The 19,293-nt window shown below is 46.6% G+C and overlaps 2 protein-coding genes across 4 annotated transcripts; both read right to left on the reverse strand.

Annotated features, from left to right (window-relative positions):
* Positions 1–10,487: 10,487 nt before the first annotated feature.
* Positions 10,488–11,956, reverse strand: LOC149339607 (uncharacterized). 3 transcript variants are annotated; one of them, XR_016283813.1, is made up of 2 exons: positions 10,861–11,956; positions 10,488–10,790 (listed from the first exon to the last, which is right to left on the reverse strand). XR_016283813.1 is itself a non-coding variant. In XM_089550521.1 (2 exons), exons 1-2 carry the CDS (start codon positions 11,130–11,132, stop codon positions 10,761–10,763), a joined length of 330 nt encoding a protein of 109 aa, XP_089406647.1. In that variant the 5' UTR covers positions 11,133–11,956; the 3' UTR covers positions 10,488–10,760. The 3 variants fall into 3 exon arrangements, 1 of the variants encoding a protein (XP_089406647.1); XR_016283814.1 differs by having other exon boundaries at positions 10,826–11,956; XM_089550521.1 differs by having other exon boundaries at positions 10,833–11,956.
* Positions 11,605–14,838, reverse strand: LOC149339608 (uncharacterized). The gene is made up of 3 exons (XM_089550013.1): positions 14,290–14,838; positions 12,141–14,247; positions 11,605–11,609 (listed from the first exon to the last, which is right to left on the reverse strand). Exons 2-3 carry the CDS (start codon positions 13,567–13,569, stop codon positions 11,605–11,607), a joined length of 1,434 nt encoding a protein of 477 aa, XP_089406139.1. The 5' UTR covers positions 13,570–14,247; positions 14,290–14,838.
* Between the last annotated feature and the right edge of the window lie 4,455 nt (positions 14,839–19,293).

The raw sequence follows: 19,293 nt of genomic DNA on the forward strand, positions 1-19,293 counted from the left end.
TTCCCGCATGTTGAAGCACGCACGCATTGTAATCATTTCCGTTTTCGTAACATAATCTTTATGTGCGAGTGTTTTAGGAGTCACGTGAGAGTCTCATTCGGTTTGTCAAATTAAGCATGCATATTTTTCTTGTTGAGAGACTTCCCTCATACTACTTTAGAGTGGGTGTCTTGTAGCTCTTAATGCGGAGAAATACTTTGTTTCCCAATATTTATGCTTATTTTTACGTTCTTGTTTACAAGTGTCGCACAGAACTACTTTCGTGTGCACGGACATGACCTATATTTCCAAAGAATGTTTGCAAGAATTTCGTTATGCAGATAGTGGTGCCTTAACATTGCTACGCTGTAATATCACGCTTCTTTATTTAGTTACCATCAGAACCCGAGGACATTACAGTGCGGAGTGGGTTTAAATTGCAGAAGAAAGAATAAAACAGCGCGAAAATACCAATATAAATAAGGCTCATGAGGATTAAAGCAGGCTACGTCAATATATAATGCAAATAAATGGAGTTAAACACAAAGTTCAAATAATCAAATCAGCTGTATATAACAAGTGACAAAGCATAAAGTTAAATTTGCAACAAGGCGATAAAGAAAACTTTGAAGAAAAGAACTGACGCACAAAACAAGAAGCAAAGTTTCGCGCACTACTGCATAAAGGAAGCGTATCAAAAAAGGAATCCATTGAGCCAAAAAACGAACTCGAGAAAAATGGAGTAAATGGCAGAACGTACAGATGCCAAAATTTCACAAGCGTAAGAAGAGAAAATGTTAGTTAAAGCAGATTTAGAAGCAGAATAATAATGTGATTTGACGACAGTCCGGGGAAGGTAATTCATACCTTTCTAGGTCTTGGGGATGGAAAAATGGCAAACATGTCTCGTTTGGCAGCGGGAATGCCAACTTTGGGATGATGGTCGATGCGAGCTGAAACCTTAACGTGGTCACATTAATATGTGTTCTTAAGAATGGTGTTTTTGTAATATATTTTGTGAAACAAGCAAAGGCAAAACATTTCCTTACGTTGCGACAGCAGCTTGCATGATGAACGCAATTGCTTTCACAGTGGTGACGCTAGAATTAGGGTGGCAATCAGAAAGAATGGATCGATATGCACGGTTGTACAGATTCGAGTTGATCAATGAGCGTCTCTTGACCGAGGTCCCAGACAGACGCTGCATGTTCTAATTTAGTATGACGAAAATAATTGCAGAAAAACCATTTTACGGGCTAGTAGAAAGATGAAAATCGCGGCGACGTATGTACCCTAACATGCGATTAACATTCTTGGTTACATGGTCTACTTTATCAGCAAAGGTTGGATAAAATAAATATGCCTGAGAATCCGTAACAGGTCAAATATTCGAGGCCACCATCATTTATCGTTATGTAGGCAGTGTAGTATTAAAAACAAGAAGCACGCGTGCATTTATGTTTATTGATGTTTGGTTGCATTTTCCGTGGAATTTAGCAACAGGAAGCTTGAAGCTTGCTAAAGCCGAGCTCATGGCTATGCGCAGATTTTCGGAATGGCAGCAATTTTAGAACAAGTCGCAAAGCAATACACCAGACATCATTTAAAGCTCTTTTTCATAGCAGATTTAAAGGCATACTGAAGAAAAGTCAAAATTTGCATATATTGATTGACCATCGCGTTTTAAAATCAAACAGGCTACTATCAATAAAACGGAGTCTGTACAAAATGGAAATGACCAAAAAATAAAAGTTATCACCACCATACAGAATAGGTTCTAGGACTAGCAGGGGGAGCTACTAGTTGAATTCGCGGATGGAAATAGTTTACCGATCGTTAATATTTTACTCCTGAATCAGGAGAAGAGCAAATCGAATCGGAAGACGCCGAATGAGGAGGCTGGGAATAGAATAGACTTCAAAATGGATTTCCATCACGGCATTGTGCACGTCGTGAAGGTGCTAGGCAAGGTAAGATGTTGCAACCACGAGTAGGTCTTGAACTAGCCCAGACTTAAATAAGCATTGGAAAATGAAAAGTGAGAAAGAGTCACACAAATGAGTTAGGGTGACAGGGTGGGAATAAGAGTTCAAGATCTCGCTCGAAAACGGATATTCCGCTTGAACCATCCAAGACGACTCATACTGCCGATGACTGACAACCATGAATAAAATCATAAAGTGTGCAGTGGAAGTAATTGATAGGGTAGCTAGGCAGAAATATGGTCGCTGATTCAGGAGACAAAGAATCTGATTATTAAACAGCAGAGCATTAAGACTTGCATACCACAGGTAGAAAAGAACTGCGGAACTTTCAAAGCTAGCCAATAAGCGCAAGAGAAGCGGCCTTAGGCAGTGTAATATGAAGAATGTTGAGCAAGCTCTTAAGGACTGAGGGGAGAAAAACTAGGCGTGGGACAAAATAAAATGTATGAAACAAGAAGCAAGGAGGGCAGTATCGTTCGTAATATGCAGGAGACCGTTAAAGTAAACAAGAAATTGTACACTAATTTGTAGAGACGCTGAAATAATCATGATTCTCAGGAATGGCAATGGGGCAAGGGGAAGTGGATCTCCAGCGGGGAAGGAAGGAGGATGCAGGGAATGCCTAGGAGGGATGCAGCGAGGGAAGGGGCAGGAGGGAATAAAGTGAAGCTTGCTACCGTACATACACAATGTCTTATGAACTCAAGCGTACCATAAGTACTGAAAAAAATGAACGTTATCCTCGTCCATAAGAAAGAGGAGCAAATACCTTAAAATAAAATAGACCGATGAGTTTACCGTCTGCGGCTTACAAAGCATTTACAAAGGTAATCACGCACCAATGAAGTTAGAGCAACATTAGACTCCCGTCAATAAAGAGATCAGGTAGGGGAGGATATATGGGTCACTTCTGGAAGGGGTGGTTAAGGGGAGGAGGGCGGTCGTATTTGAACTATGTTTCTCGTCGACATTTCTCGGCAAAAATGGGATTCAGCATGGTTTTGCTGTGCAAAATTTCTTATTACAGGCGTGCCGGATAGTCGGGCAGTGGCCATCCCCCCGAGATGCGGCTGGTTTCCGAAATGTATACTTCAAAATCTACCGCATTAACACCATGAACTAGGTTACAGAGAAATACCCAGTATATAGCTAGCCCCTGTGTATTGCTTTCACAGATTACGAAAAAGAATTTTGCTCAACAGAAGCATCGACATTCATGCAGGGATTGCTTACTAGGATATGGAAGAGACATATTAGATACCAGTAACAGAGGGTGTCAGGCAAGGGGGCATAACCTTTCGGCTGCTATTCACCGCGTGTTCGTAAGAGGTATTTAGATGTCTGAATTGAGAAAAATTAAAGGTTAAAGCTAACTTAATGCACCCCGGAACTCTTCGAAAGCTATTTCTTAGCAATTTTTACAATCTGAGTATCTTCAAGTGAGTATGAAGTCGTATTGTTTCCCTCCTCTCAAGTTGTCAAAAAGATGGGAGTCAGTGCGTTTTCGTTTTACGGTGCAAGAGATCAATAATATGCAAAACCATTCACCTGGATTTCAACAGGCTGTAAGCAACTCTTAACATGTATTTCCACATGTACACTGTAACCAATACGCATAAGAACTCTTCTGTGCAACGAAAAGTCTAAACTCAACGATACCTCGGATATTTCAGAATTTTTCTGTACGGAAAATTTGTAAGCACACATATAAAAATTTGAGAAACCGAAAGAAGTAGCTGAATGATGTTTTTGAACGCGAATAGTTTTATCTGAACGTTTGAAAAATTGCACTGACACAGTTTGTATTCCTGTCGAGTTTAAGAAGGAGGATATATGTAATATGCATAAGGGGGTGTGACAGCACACTTTGAAACTGAGTTCGCTTCTTTTACCTCCAATTCGTCGTCGCCGCACTGCTTCTTTCCGTGTCTGAATTGTTGCAGATGAGTGGTGCATGAACATTTGTCGCCTTATCTGGCCTTGCCGGCATTAGAAAGTTTCACTAGTGTCGGAAACTTGGGTTGCGCCTCGATTTGTACAATTGCTAAGCTTACAGATGAAGACTTGCAATTCGACTGCCATGAAGGCTGACATGAAAAAAATCAGTGAATTCAAGGGAAGCCAATTTGTGTTGCTCAGGAAGTCCCCAAATAACTGGCTTCAACGCAATGAGTTGTTTATAATTTATTGCTGTCTTTTAATCTTTGCAGTATGTATAGTCAGGCCGGAATGAAGCGCGAAAAGCGCCTGTGAACAAAACAAAATATCTTAACTGCGTACTTTCAGCTGCAGTGAAGAACTAGCCTGATTAATTTTTCTGGGTAAAAGGCCAACCCAAGTATATATTGATAAACAGGTTGTAGAGGAATATCTCGCTTCAAAGTAGAAAAGAATGGCATACGCTTACTCGCGTTTCATTCCGGCCTGAGCGAAGGTGCGAACAGTGAACACTATTCAGGTGCGATTCGTTTGTATTCAAAAGCTCTGCTGCTCTTATACGCGCCTCAAGACTGCCATGTTAAAAAATATATGGGGCCTGAAAGTTCGGGTAAATTCTTTCATGCAAAACTGCGAAGTATATATGCGTCCAGTTGGTCTTATTCCTGAACGTTTCAGGGGCGATTCACAAAGCTTACAATAATTTGTTACAAACGAGTCGGAAACTGATACTAACCTGGCCTCTGAGCACACCTCCAGCTGTACGTAAAGGGATCTTCACTTGCTTGATACTTTGCACCGGCCTTAAAGATGGGTCGGGGTTCCTGGTACCAGCGCCAAACTTGCGGTACTTCTGAAAGGATAGAAAGCGAAGTACCGTAAGCAAGCAGCTGGAGTGGCGAATGGAAAAAAGTATAGTAGTTTACGGGAAAGCATTGGAAGGCATCTAGAAAATAATGGGTTGAGTTATAGATTTCATCGTGTTGGACTAGAGAAACGCGTTGCCTTGCAATAACCCATTGATCTAATAATTTGTTCTTAGTATAAAGGATTCGTGTTTCCGCAATGTTGAGTCTGAATTTTCGATGAAATTGTGGTGGCGCAGTAGCTGCTTGATGCACGAGATTCATTCCGTCTTTTTAAGAGCTTTTTTTTTGTAGGAGATGTATGATCCCTTCTCGCGATAACAGTTGGTTCTAAATTACCTCTGTTACCATCTCAATCTCAGGAAAGCTATGGACTCAAAACTACACCCAGTTACAACATTTCCTCGCGAACATGAACCGCGAATTTCGTTTGGATTAGCTCTGCTTATTTAGATTTTGACGCCGGTATACGCAAAATAGGGTTTTTCTTCAAGATAAGCAAGCTTTCATAGCACATTATCGGCCGATTAGGTTATTGATCAAGCTTCTGACTGTTGCTTTCTTGATTTCTGTATTTGTTGTTGCAGTGAAAATATTGATTCTCTTTACCTACTATCTATGCGTTGTTTATTTCTCATCACTGTAGCGATGAAGCGATTGTGTTATAGATCTCTCATACTGTTTTGCGTAAAAATTGAAAAAGGGGGAAAGTGCATCTGGAATTTTTGTTTTATCTTGCTGTGTGATGAAGTGTTGGTAATCTGCATCACTGATGTTGGGTTTGTGTGAAGGTTTTAACATGTGTTTCTAGCGTCTGCTACTGTCGTGTTATCGTCCCCTAGGGCATTTGTCAAGCGGTGTACACAGATTCTGGCACAAAGTAACAATCCAGATTTTTCTGGTAAATGGTAAATAAAATTTGGTTGATTACAGTCTAACTCGGATGTATCGAACCTGAAGGCGATCGTGAATTAGTTCGATGTACAGCAATTTGATACGCTAAAAAAACGGCAATTCGTAAGATTATCTTCCACCTAGATGCAAGGATACATTGCTCCCACTCTAGGGACATGCTTCTTGTATCGTGCACGCCGGCACATGCTGGCACATGCACCGCACGATAAGCGTTGCTAGGCCTACTTGCTTCTCATCCAAGACGGTGCGGACGGTGCTTTGGAAGTGGACGCTGTCTGCAATGTTTACTGCTGTTACCAGTACACTATGAAATAATAATCGCTCATTTAAACAAAGAACGCCTTTGGCGGCGAAGCGTTGTAAGCACGGCGAGTGCCCCCGCTAAGCTTTAATCAGGCTTTACCCCATTACCGCAATGAGACATGGAAAATAAGTACGCGATCGAAAGATACCTCAAGAACATCCCAGTAACATCTATCTTCACGGGGTTCGAAAGCGCTAGCGCTACGAGCTGGTGACCAAGACGGCGGTGCCGACCACTATCTAAGCGCAAAAGTAGTCGAAGACGCCGCTAGTAGAACTGCCCCTTGCAGGGGCCCCGCGCGCCGTTCAGTGTTTCAAATGATCGAAATGGGAGTTCGATATACTGAGCGAATTTCCTGTATTTTTACCCAAGATTTCCGAGGGGATAATCTGCTCGTTCGATATAGCCAATACTTCGAAATATCATGGTGCGATATATCCGGGCTCGACTGTAGAATGAATAACTTCAGCCGCACACTTAAAAAGACAGTGCTAGTAACGCAACGAACGACAGAGTCATGAAAGGGGTCGGGCATTTTTTTCTTTTTTTGGCGATTTGGAGGCCTCGCTCCCTGAGCGCATCGCATAAACAATTCTGCACAATGCAGAAACACGCTGTTTGCTGGCTGCCCAGTGAATCAACCGCACATTAGTGAGGCATACTTCACCACCTTCGCTTTGCTGCTGTTAGGCACTTGAGGATGCGTTTATAAGCGCCCTTTGCCTGTCAACTGAAAGACAAAGAATTCAACCAAAGTGCTCTTCTTCACTATTATCTGGCTTTCAATCATTTACTAATTGCATTGTTGCATCTGAGTGCCTTTAAGGCTACTACGTCGTCAGTAACACCGCAGCAGTGATCTAGTGATTGAGCATCCGTCTCGAATGCAGGAGGTGCGGGGTTCGATCCACAGTGCCGCCGGGTACCCACTGGTGATACAAAGGGTACAACCTTTCCCCTGGCCTGGTGCGCGGCTTATTCAGGGTCGTATGCTTGGGAAGCGGGTCTTGGACCCCACCTTGAGCAAACGAAAATATCTTGTGCTGTGGCGCACTTTGGCCGCAGATGCCCTTGCACCATAAAAATCCACTTCATCATCATCATCACCATCAACGACATCAGTAATATCCAAGTGATGTGATCACTAGCTTGTACGAGCCACATGGCTAAACAATCAACCAGACTAGAGGAACCGATGAGGGCAAGGTAACGAAATTTTAAAGACACGAGCAATGAGTTCCAACTCATTTGATTTGATGCTGAAAGAAGTTATATGTTGTTTTGATGCATAATTTCTAGTCACGTTGCCACTGAGTTATCTAGTAGGTAAATGTCTTTTTTCAACAGCCTCATTGGCGCTGTACGCTTGTAGAGCTTTTTCATGCATGTGCGCAGCCTGACGAATATTTCTCGCGGTAGAGAGCTCGTGCTTTCAAACAAAGCCCAGCATTCTTAAAAAATAGAAAAGAAAAACAGACAACTGCATTGGGTAAAGTGAACAGCAAGGCGATTTTCCACAGCTCGTGACGTAGTAGATAGTGAAAGATAGCTGAAGTCCAAGAGATCGTTGCGACTACGTATGTTGAAAAGAACTGTATAAGCGTAGCGTCAATGAGCTTGTGTGACGAAAAAAAATGTTTACCTGCTTGGTTGATGAGTTACCACGTTCCATGCAGTTGCGTATATACAATATGTTTGTTTGTTTGTTTATTGGGGTTTAACGTCCCAAAGCGACTGAGGCTATGAGAGACGCCGTAGTGAAGGGCTCCGGAAATTTCGACCACCTGGGGTTCTTTAACGTGCACTGACATCGCACAGCACACGGGCCTCTAGAATTTCGCCTTCATCGAAATTCAGCCGCCGCGGCCGGGATCGAACCCGCGTCTTTCGGGTCAGCAGCCGAGCGCCGTAACCACTGAGCCACCGCGGCGGGGCGTATATACAATATGTATTGTGTTTTATATGAAATAAAAATTTTAGGTCTGCGCTCTTTGGCATCTTTTCCGTCATCTTGTACTTGTGTCGTGTTCGTCTCGTCTTATTCGAAACAGCTGCCGAACACTCAAGTGGCTGCCTGTGTTGAACAGAACCACTGTGTTAATTTTACCTTCAAGGAGAGCGGCTGCCAGTAAGAGGGTTTTAGCAGAATAACCAGACTTTTCACGTTTCTCGGGTCACCATATGTTCTATGATTGTAATAATTAGGGATTGAAAACGCCTAAAACGTACCCTGGCTGTAAAAACCACACAATGGCTCTGCATGGTCTGTCAGGCTAGTCAGACGGCCGCATTGGAAGGAACAATTTGAAATTTCAGGAAGGAAAGTAAAGACCTTAAAAAGCCCTAGCGATTTACAGCCTTCGGTTTCAGACACTGCATGCCTTCCTAAGCCGCTTTTGGGAAAGCTGGTCCTGGCCAATGGTAGTAGCTTGCTCGGGTGATGTGCGACCGGAAAACTGGCAGAGAAAGCACCGAACTGTGTGAGCAAAGAAACAAGAAAAAACGCTCTAGTGCCGCGCCTTCTTGCATCCGTGATTGCCTCCAACAAAGTAAGCGGACCCTGCAGACGAACGCACGCAGCGGCGCGTTTTACGGCCACCCTTACATAATTCGGCCGAGTCATTCATTAGAGTGATGCAAATATACGGGTGCATTGACGTCGCTTGCTGCTCGCTGGGTGATGGGGGGGAGGTGGCGCCGTTGCAGGAGGATTGCAAAGCAGGCAGCTAGGCTCGGTGCGTGCCTGTGAGGGCCAGAACGAAGCAAGCTACTTATGCTGAGCTCTGTTGAAACGCCGCGGTGAATCACCGCGTTCGCGGCGGTCTCCCGACTGGGGCGGCAAGAGAGAGAGTGACCACTCTAGCCGGGACAGCGAAGCGCACACAGGCTTCCTACATGATTGCGAGTCGGCGAAATTAGAGAAAGAAGGAGAAACAAACAAGTACAGCAACAGCAAAGAGACGATGGGCCTTACTGCGCCCTCGCCCAATCCGGTCTTCCGTGTGAGGCTTCCTTCCCCTCTACTTCTGCCTTGTCCTCTTTGAACGCACGAGCTCCGAGCGCTTGATCGCGCTTTCGGAAAATCACTGCCGCCGCGAAAACCGGTTGGCTGGGGAGCCTGTTCCTAAGCCGCGCGCTGCAGCCATTGGCCGCCGCCGTTCCGCAGAACCGGAGAGGAAAGACAAAAAGGCAAAAGCCGGCGATAGTCGCCGGCTCTTGATTGGTTCTGACCCGGCGAAAGCGCTGTGGCACCGACAACGCTGCGCAAACTTGTTCGCTGGCGCGCGTTCGCGATCTTCTCTTTGCTTGTGTTTTCTTCAGCATTGTCTCGTTTGTGAGGAGCGGCGTAGTAGGCTGCGCTCAGCCTTGTCCACAGCCATCAGGCACGCCTCATATCGCGTGCGTATGTGTATCTTGTATGTGCGCGCTCGTTTTGATCGCCGCGAAGCTACTCGTACTGTTCGGAGCCCGATAACGGCGCCGTCGGAAAACGCGTTAGCGTCAAGCGAGAGACCGCGACGCGATAGGCTGCGGCTTGCGCAGGCTATTCTCCTATCTCCTCAATGGTTGCGCGGATGCTTAGCTTGTGCGTTTCCCGGGTGCTTTTGTCTCGCGCCGTGATGGCGATCAGCGGAATGGGCGCCTTTTGTACCTGCTTATCTTCAGCCTGAGCAAACAACACACTCGCGAACGCCGGAGGCTCGCGTAATTTGCGTGGCCTGATTTCTTGTTGCACGTGAGGAAAGTGTGCTGTAGCGAGGCTGACTCAAAGGGAATGCCATGAGGATGAGTTTGTCTGCAGATTAGGCCCAGCGTGTTACAAACTTGCCAGTCAACGGCTGCCTGTGGCTGATTCGCGGGTCGCGTTTATGATGCTTGCATGGCGTTGTTGTGTTTACCAAAACTGACTCCCTCGACTACTCACCTGTTTTGCCAAGACTGGTTCGACGTCACTTTTGCGCTGAAGGTGCACTAATTTTTCGGCCAGGATGTTGTTCAGCGCCGGCACGATTTCCTGCTGTAAGTTAAAGAAAAGAAGAACAGATCTTTCAGAATGACCACCTGCACCCGCTTATATTTGCTTTTTACAGTAATAGAGCAAACAATGCGGGTTTACTTCACATAGAATGTTGTTTCGAAAACGCATATCTGCGAGCCGTGCTCTCATATAGATGAGACTTCAGTTTATGGTACATCATAATTGTTTACACTCAGCATTCAACGCTCACTCGCCTTGTTGATTCGTGACGAAGCTAGATTTCTTCAGCGAATAGCCTATACACCAACAAACAATGCCTATAAGCGACATATCACTCGAAGCACAATAGAACAAGTAACTGCTTGACTTCAGAGGGATGCTACTAAAATCATAACCCTTGCCGCCACTATTAACGTGAACTGCACACACTTGCACCCATGTGAAACTAAGACACGTGTGTAAAGATGCAGGTGTACTGAATAAAGGTTATATTATATAGTGTTGTGACGCAAGGTAGCAGATCCCACCGCTGCCACCAGTTGTCGTGACGCAAGGTAGCAGATCCCACCGCTGCCACCAGTTGTTGCGGCTCGAGGTAGCGTGGCCAGTTGTGGCGTCTCCAAGGGGGCTCGTCCGGGATGAGGGAATGGTCTGAACTTCAGATGGTTGGAGATTACAAAAACAAGCAGATTTAATGACAAGAAACTGAGACACTTATTTACAAAAATTTACAAAAAGAAGAGCAAGGAATCAAAAGTTAAGAGTTCATAGCGTCGAGCGTCTGGATGAGCCTGTTAACCAAGGCTCAGAGCCACTGGATGGACCTATTACCGAAGGTCCAGAGCCACACTGGATGAACCTATTACCGAAGGTCCAGAGCCACACTGGATGAACCTATTACCGAAGGTCCAGAGCGTTCGTGCCCACTTTGGTCGCAGGTTATATAGCCCAAGACTCCGCCCCTGCACCAGGGGACATTCCATCGCGACACAAAAGATCGGCACCAGCACCACCATCGAAGACCTGTTGAGCCCCCTCACTAGGCGGTAACTCATGGGGCACAAAAGGTCGCCACCACACGTCACAGACGCAGCTGGCCAAGACACCTGTTTAGAGCCCGCACGTGGGAACTGGCAAGTCCGCATTCCTAAGTCCGCAGTCCGCATTCCTATAGCATTGTGTCGTGTTGACGTCACAGCCGCAGCTGCGCAGGCTTCCTCGGATTCGTTCCGGGTTTTCTTTTCAAGACGAGGGACACCCTTTCTTCTCCTGTCGTCGGTTGCTTCTCGAAGGGGAGGTCGTTTTCGCCGAGCCGAGTGTGGGAAGAGCCTCGTCGGCCACTTCCCAGAAAGTCACCCTTTTCTGCGAGGTCATCGTGGGGTCAAGTTGAAGTACAACGACCCGTCAAAATTGCCGCCACGTTTCATCTCTGGTCTCAAGATGAATCGTAACAGCTACCTTCCCCGCCAGACGAGTCTCGGCGAGTAGCAGTCATCGCTGCTGCATGAAGAGACGACTTGCAGAAGCATGCCAGAAGTATGCCAGAAGCCCTCTGCCGCTCGCAGCGTGGTCTTCTATTACGCCGGCCAAATTCTTTGAGGCGTCTCTGAAACTTCAACCACATGCGCAAGCAAGCACTTAACCTACCTCCGAGCAAACCAGTTCCAAAAGAGGGATTCAATTTCGGTAGCATAGTCGTTGTAGAAAAGCCCACACTGAAAACTCCCAGGACCCACACAAGCTGAGAAAAACCGAACCTGCTACTGTAGACATTTACTTTCAAAACCGCACGAAAAAAACTATTAGTAGCAATTTTGGTTCTTAAAGAGCATTCCGGACTGCTTAAAAAGAACAGCTAAGAAGTCCGCGTCCCTTCCTGCATGTATTTCAAAAAAAAGTAAAGAGCTCCAAAAGCTGCATACCTGAGTGAAAATCAGAAACTTTACAAAGACCACTCAGCCTTCCACTAAAAACTGGAAACTCGTTTGCCTTCACCCCTGTCTCGTTTTTTTTTTCAGTGAGTCAATGCACAAAAAAAAAAGAGGCAAACACTTATTCCCCGAATTGAACATGCTTCAGCCGCGCCCTGCGCGGTCGTGGTCGGATGGCCGGTCCACAAGCAGGTGCTTCAAGAAAACTGCGTGCCTGATTGGTTCCGCCTCCGCTCGACCTACCGAGGAAAGGGTGCCTCCACCATTTCTTTGTACCTGCCTGCAGCGACTCCCTCCGACTCACGCGCTCTCTGCGGCGCCCCTTTGTGTGGCTGTCGAGCCCTATTCTTCGTAACATGTAGCATGCGTCACGTGTCCAACGACCACGCCGTCTGTCGCTCTTTCGGCCCGCAAGGGCAGTCACCTGGGCTTTCATCGTGCCCATCCGCCTTCGGGAAAATGACACTGTGGGTTTTCCCTTTCCCTCAACAGTTTTCGCGGTGCTGTCCCGTGTTAATTTGCCGGCCCTCGCATCAGCATGAACACCTGCCCTGGCACTTCTCAATCGCTTGTCGCGTTCGCGATGTTTGTTCAATGGACAATGGTGCCTTCGGCCTGCAAGGGCAGTCACCTTGGCTTTCCTCGGGCCCAGCCGCCTTCGGGAAAATGACACTGTTGGTTTTCCCTTTTCTTTCACAGTTCTGGCGGTGCTGTCCCGAGTTAATTTGCCGGCCCTCGCATCAGCATTAACACCTGCCCTAGCATTCCTCATTCGCTTGTTGCGTTCGCGGTTTTTCCTGCGCCGCGACGCTACTTGCGGTTTACTACTCACAGTGCCAGGCGGCGGCTCAACTGTTGAATCGTCCACTCCTGTGTTTCCATCTGAGCACCAAAGCTCATTTTCCTGCTGCCTTTCTTTCGGAGCAGCATCAAACCCATTCAGGGTAACAGAAACAATCTCGTCTGTACGGCACTTTTCCGGGAACGTTGCGCTCTTCCCTGGCGCTTCACGGCTGCCGTCGGGCGATTCCCGTTCACTCTTTGTGTCGCTTAGTACAGCCTCAACTTTCTGACCGCCAGTGCTCGCCAGCTGCACCAGCGGTGTCCCTTGTCTGGTTCTGTCATCGCGTGCACACCGAACCTCACTGCATTCTTTCTGGCGCGGGACCTCAGTCTTATCTGCCAACGCGCTATCTGTCTCAGGGCTAACAGTACGCGCGTCACACCTTTCTTTTTCCTCGCAAAGGTTTCGCTCTTCCTGTTCTTTCTCCACGCGGAGGCTTTTCTGCGGAATAGTCTCACACCTCTCGCCTGCCTCCTTGTTGAGAAGAGGTACCACTTGCTGGGGACAACCGCCCGACCTCTTGCTCAACTCCATTTCTAACTTACTGAGCTCAGCCTTTAGCTTCAGTAGTTTTGCTTCATTCTCACGTTCGCGCTGACGCCACTTTTCCTCTCTTTCTCGCTCTTCCTGCTGTCTGAGCTGCTCTTTTTCCTGCTCTTTCTTTTTTTGTTGGATGAGACTCCACTCTTCAATGAGCTCCTCATCATCTGCCCCCAAATCAGTAATGGCCTGAATGATCGCGGGTTTTCGTGCCAAACCCCTTGTCTCAATTCCCAATTCCTCACACAACAGCAACAGGTCCGACTCCTGCAGTCCCCGTAGGTCCATGACAGTTCTGAGTCTGAGCTATTTCCAAAACAACTATGCAAAAATACCAAACCTGTAAGATTTAAGCACAGGTGTCTACCAGTTCTAAATTTTAACCCTCTTTTAGAACCTGGTCCACATCAAAGGAAAAGCCAAGCACTCACCCACACACGTGATCATGACCCAAGACAGCTGCACTCTCGCTGGCCGACCGTTGTTGTCGCTTGTGGCTTCAGATTCTCATCGCTGATCCACAGTTGTTGTGTCTTCGTATCTCACCAGTCTCTTCGGATCCCAAGGCTTCGGATCCCAGGCTTCGGATCCCACGGCTTCGGATCCCAGTTGGGTCTTCGTATCCCACCGCTGCCACCAGTTGTCGTGACGCAAGGTAGCAGATCCCACCGCTGCCACCAGTTGTCGTGACGCAAGGTAGCAGATCCCACCGCTGCCACCAGTTGTTGCGGCTCGAGGTAGCGTGGCCAGTTGTGGCGTCTCCAAGGGGGCTCGTCCGGGATGAGGGAATGGTCTGAACTTCAGATGGTTGGAGATTACAAAAACAAGCAGATTTAATGACAAGAAACTGAGACACTTATTTACAAAAATTTACAAAAAGAAGAGCAAGGAATCAAAAGTTAAGAGTTCATAGCGTCGAGCGTCTGGATGAGCCTGTTAACCAAGGCTCAGAGCCACTGGATGGACCTATTACCGAAGGTCCAGAGCCACACTGGATGAACCTATTACCGAAGGTCCAGAGCCACACTGGATGAACCTATTACCGAAGGTCCAGAGCGTTCGTGCCCACTTTGGTCGCAGGTTATATAGCCCAAGACTCCGCCCCTGCACCAGGGGACATTCCATCGCGACACAAAAGATCGGCACCAGCACCACCATCGAAGACCTGTTGAGCCCCCTCACTAGGCGGTAACTCATGGGGCACAAAAGGTCGCCACCACACGTCACAGACGCAGCTGGCCAAGACACCTGTTTAGAGCCCGCACGTGGGAACTGGCAAGTCCGCATTCCTAAGTCCGCAGTCCGCATTCCTATAGCATTGTGTCGTGTTGACGTCACAGCCGCAGCTGCGCAGGCTTCCTCGGATTCGTTCCGGGTTTTCTTTTCAAGACGAGGGACACCCTTTCTTCTCCTGTCGTCGGTTGCTTCTCGAAGGGGAGGTCGTTTTCGCCGAGCCGAGTGTGGGAAGAGCCTCGTCGGCCACTTCCCAGAAAGTCACCCTTTTCTGCGAGGTCATCGTGGGGTCAAGTTGAAGTACAACGACCCGTCAAAATTGCCGCCACGTTTCATCTCTGGTCTCAAGATGAATCGTAACAATAGCGCCTAGTGCACAGTAGCTGCGAAGGGTCTACAATGTTAGGACAGCGACAGAAAACCTCCTTGCGCATCTGTAGGCCTCAGATCCGCGTCGAGTTAAAGAGAAACAGAAAACCTAGGTGCTCCTGTTTTTTCGAGGCAGTTTTTCAGGATACAATTTCTCTACACTGCTCATAATAAAGGGAGCCTAACAACGTGCCTCGGGCAGTATATTTAGAAGCAGCAGTGTTTTGTACCACGAAAGCTAAAGTAAACATTCTTTTCTTTTTTGAATATAGCATGCACGTGGAAGCGCGGCCGTGGAATCATAACTTGCAAGGGATGACATGCTGCATGCCATAGACCAGGCGCAGCTCACCACGAGTGCTGTGCAGACTTTTATCGAGAATTTGTGCAGATCTTTTGAGCCTGAAGCTGAGAAGGTGATCCTGACTCTAGGCGAATACGGATGAGCGCGAACACTTCATGCTTGTATTTCTGGTTGTTTACTTCTGACACGTGACATGCACTTCAGTAAGGTGACGTAACGGAATTCCTCGAAACAAAAAATACCACAATTTGTTACACCAAAGTCTACATATTCAAGTTTCTTCAGAGGATGATGATGTTGCTCATTAAATGTTATAATATCAATCACGTTGCAGTGCTAACTTGCAACGTTGCTTGCTGCTTATGACAAATAACTTTAACAGGCTGATGAACGCTTCAACAAATGCCAAGCAATTGCGCGAGGCATATAACAAGAGCGTGATGACTTGGTCTTTGCGCATGCATTACCAGCGCGCTTCTAAACTTCGTTATATATACCTGCGGCTTTCTAGGGAGGAGAACAGTGATGCCGGCACACGCAGCGTTGTACAGCAATTACGCACGTGGAGTGAATATCACCTGCACACCGAGGTAAAATGATTTGGTTGGCTTTTTAGTGCAAGTTTTCGAGCGGCAAAAAAATTGCGCCGCCTCCAAGAAGATCCGCATCTTTTGGCAGCGGCTGTATCCGGCCGTGAGCACCTGAAAAAGAGAATGATTACAGTACGTGATGCACCTTGTGCTTTTAGTATCACTCTGATATATTTTCACTTCTCCTAAGAGGCCGTCGTCCACGACTACATGAGCGTCAATCATTTCATGCTTGCCAGTGCGAGTGATGAATTACTGAGCGTAAGAGATTTATGAAATTTTAATGAATTCGGAAAAATGGTGCCAAAAGGACTTCCCATGGGATTGTAGCCATCAACGATACGTTTTATCTCCTTTATTTTGGAGGCGATGGGCGTTGCACCCCTTCCAATTACAGTTAGCACTCTGTGCGTTGAGTCTTGGGATCAGCTGCTATAATTGTATCTTGATTTGTGATTCCATTTACGCTGAGGTTTGTTGATGATGCACTCTGACGGGCCAAGGAGAAGCTCTATAGGGCATAGAGAACACGCCGGTAAGAGAAGGGGGAGGGGGGGGAGGGCTTAGGAGTAATTGCTTCTATTTGTGTCCACTAGGAATTCTCGATGTGCACTGCAATGTGGAGGTTTTCTTATTTCACCTCCACCAAAATGAAGCCGCCACGGCAGGAATCGAGCTCTCGACCTTCATCTCAGCAGCCGAACACCATAACCACTGAACAGCTACGCTAAGTCGCTGACGTTTATACCAACTCTCACGCTATGAAGATGAGTATTCGAGGAATAAAGCCGACCACGTTGGAAGGTATAGCAACGTAATCGTTGCAGTTGAAAGGGCATATTCACGGCAACTGGCACTGAAAGTAGGCAATATATTATGGCAGCAGTTTTCAAAGCAGTTTTCTGAGTTCGCAGCACTTCTATGATGGCGTCCCTTCTTGAAGAAAAATGAAATTCATCCCAGAACAGGTTCTGAAAGTATGAAGCGTCATGTGGAATGCGGTGCATATTAAAATGCCGCGAAACATACGCTTGAAAATGAAGTCCGGCGGGGGGTACGGGGCGATTTAAACCAAATGTATTAAGTCAGGGGGCTCCCGTGAATGTAGGGAAAAAATTTTGGAGCCACAGATTTTTGCCACGCTCTTTGTTACGGGTGTGTGTGCCTACAGAAACCCGCAAAAACGTCTTATGACGTGTATTGAGTTCCTTACATGCCTCAGAGAATGCGCATTTAAATCAAAATACAAATACCCTCATGGCACAACACAAGAACCTTGGGAGCTATTCGGTTTCCGGGAGCAGAAATCTGATTTGCACAAAGCTACGAACTTCGAATGCTGCTCAGAGTACCCCTATTGTTACAAAGTTCTTGAAAAGCTGAGCACGTGGAAACACAGTGCTCTCCCCAGCTTCCAACAGCACATTACGCTTCAGATGGGACAAGTTTTATTAAAATGCTAAAATCCCACTAAAAAATTGGCTGTGGCTTAGCTAAGGTTAAGCCTGGGTATCTCGAAGCGAAAAGCTGCTGCGGTGCTCGTGGTTTAGCTTAAGGTTATACTTACGGTTACACTTATAGTATAGCTTTTTGGCTTTTCCGAAACGTATTGTCTTATACCCCTGTCACACTAGCAAATTTAATGTCATTCGAATCGAATGACATTAGCACCTAATGTCATTAATCGACTGCTACACGGGAACATGTAATGTCATTAGGTTCGAATGACATTCGCCATCGAATGAGTTAGGGGAACTCATTCGCATTCGATCTCGAACCGAATGCGTACTCTGGACACCAGATACGCAGCAGGAATAGCGACGCGAAAAAATAATGTGCCCACTGCCAAGCCTAGAAAGTGCATTTATTTAGTTCTGCTAAAAAAAAAGTTAATGTTAGTGTGTATCTGTTCACACCAGAGGCTGTCGTGGATAGCATTACTCTCGGTCTCAGCAGCCTACAGCAGCGGCCGAGCGTGAAGCAGCGTCTTTCCCGCGACCGTCGGTCATTTTGGGATGCTTGATTCTTGCTGGCTGGCGTGCCATGTTTGTTAAGGTCGAAGGTACAAAGACTTAACTGAGCAGTTCACCTTTTGGAAGTCATTTCCAAGCTCCGCGCGTGTCCGCGTCCCGCCATGTCAGCCATTTTGTTTGTTTACATTTATCGGATTTGTGGTTGACTTCGTACTTGTCTTGACTTTTGATGGCTAAAGTGGTGCAGAATGGCCGCAAATAATATTTTAAGCTTATAATACGGTACACAAATGTTCTCACCCGCTTTTGAAACACTGCACAACAATTTCAAACATCTTTTATGCGCTCTGATGTCGTTCAGTTGGACTATTTTTTGTTCACTGATCATCAATGTCATCGTTTTCGAATGACATTACTTTTTGCCGTGTAGCACAGAAAGAGACCGAATGACATTCGATGCATCGAATGCCATTAGGTTCGAATGACATTAAATTTGCTAGTGTTACAGGGGTATTAGCTATACAAAGTTTGTACGGAGGCGGAGGAGGAGACGCGCGTGTAGTGAATACGGTGCTGTCTTAGAAAGTTGCTTTAGAGACGTACTGTGGTGTGCATTCCTTTCGGGTGTACACCAAGATACGACAGACAGGCGTTTGCTTTCCTTAAAAGCAATTTTCATTTCATTTCATTTTCCTTAAGGCCCTTACGGCGCGGTTCGGGTATCCACCGAGATATGAGAGAGACAGGCGTCGTTTCCTTTCCTTAAAACCAACTTGCTTTTCATTTTCCTTCTCTTAGGCGTGGTTCGGGTGTCCACCGCGATATGAGAGTTTCCTGGCGCACTGTTTGTCTTTCATTTATTTTTTTTACTTGTGAGATTTTATTGCTGTCATTGTCTTTTTTATTTTTGTTTGTGTCAGCGGCGGCGGCGACGGCGGCCACCTGCGCCGTGCGTGACGTCACTCGGTTTCGCGCATGCGCAGAAGTGGAAAATCTCGGCTCCGGCTCACGCGAAGCGCGGTGTTGACTAGCGCAGTGAAGATTTTCGCTTCAAAACAAATTTGGCGTTATAACGAACGTGAGGCCTGATGAGGGTTTTCAAGCTATGTGTGCACAGTCAATGCAGTTCTGCATTTTTTTTCGCACAAGTAGCACTGGTGCTCATACATGCATGCACGTGTGCACTAGTTTGGTTTGGTTTATGGGGCTTAACGTCTCAAAGCGACTCAGGCTATGAGGAATTCCGTAGTGCAGGGCTTCAGATAATTTCGGGCACTGGGGTTCTTTAAAGTGCGCTGACGCCGCACAGTACATGGGCTGCTAGCATTTCGCCTCCATCGACCTGCATGGAAATGCGGCCGCCGCGGCCGGGATCGAACCGGAGTCTTTCGGGTCAGCAGCTGAGCACCATAACCACTGAGCCACCGCGGCGGCTACCTGAACAGAAGTTGTAGACCTTTTCTATGCACAAAATTGATTGTATTCTTGCCCTACATTTACTTAGTGTGGCCGCTGCTAAAAGATCGAAATATGAGCGTTTGAA

Source organism: Amblyomma mixtum, chromosome 6 (assembly GCF_055824585.1).
Source record: "Amblyomma mixtum isolate Tamu chromosome 6, ASM5582458v1, whole genome shotgun sequence".
Classification (NCBI taxonomy): domain Eukaryota; kingdom Metazoa; phylum Arthropoda; class Arachnida; order Ixodida; family Ixodidae; genus Amblyomma; species Amblyomma mixtum.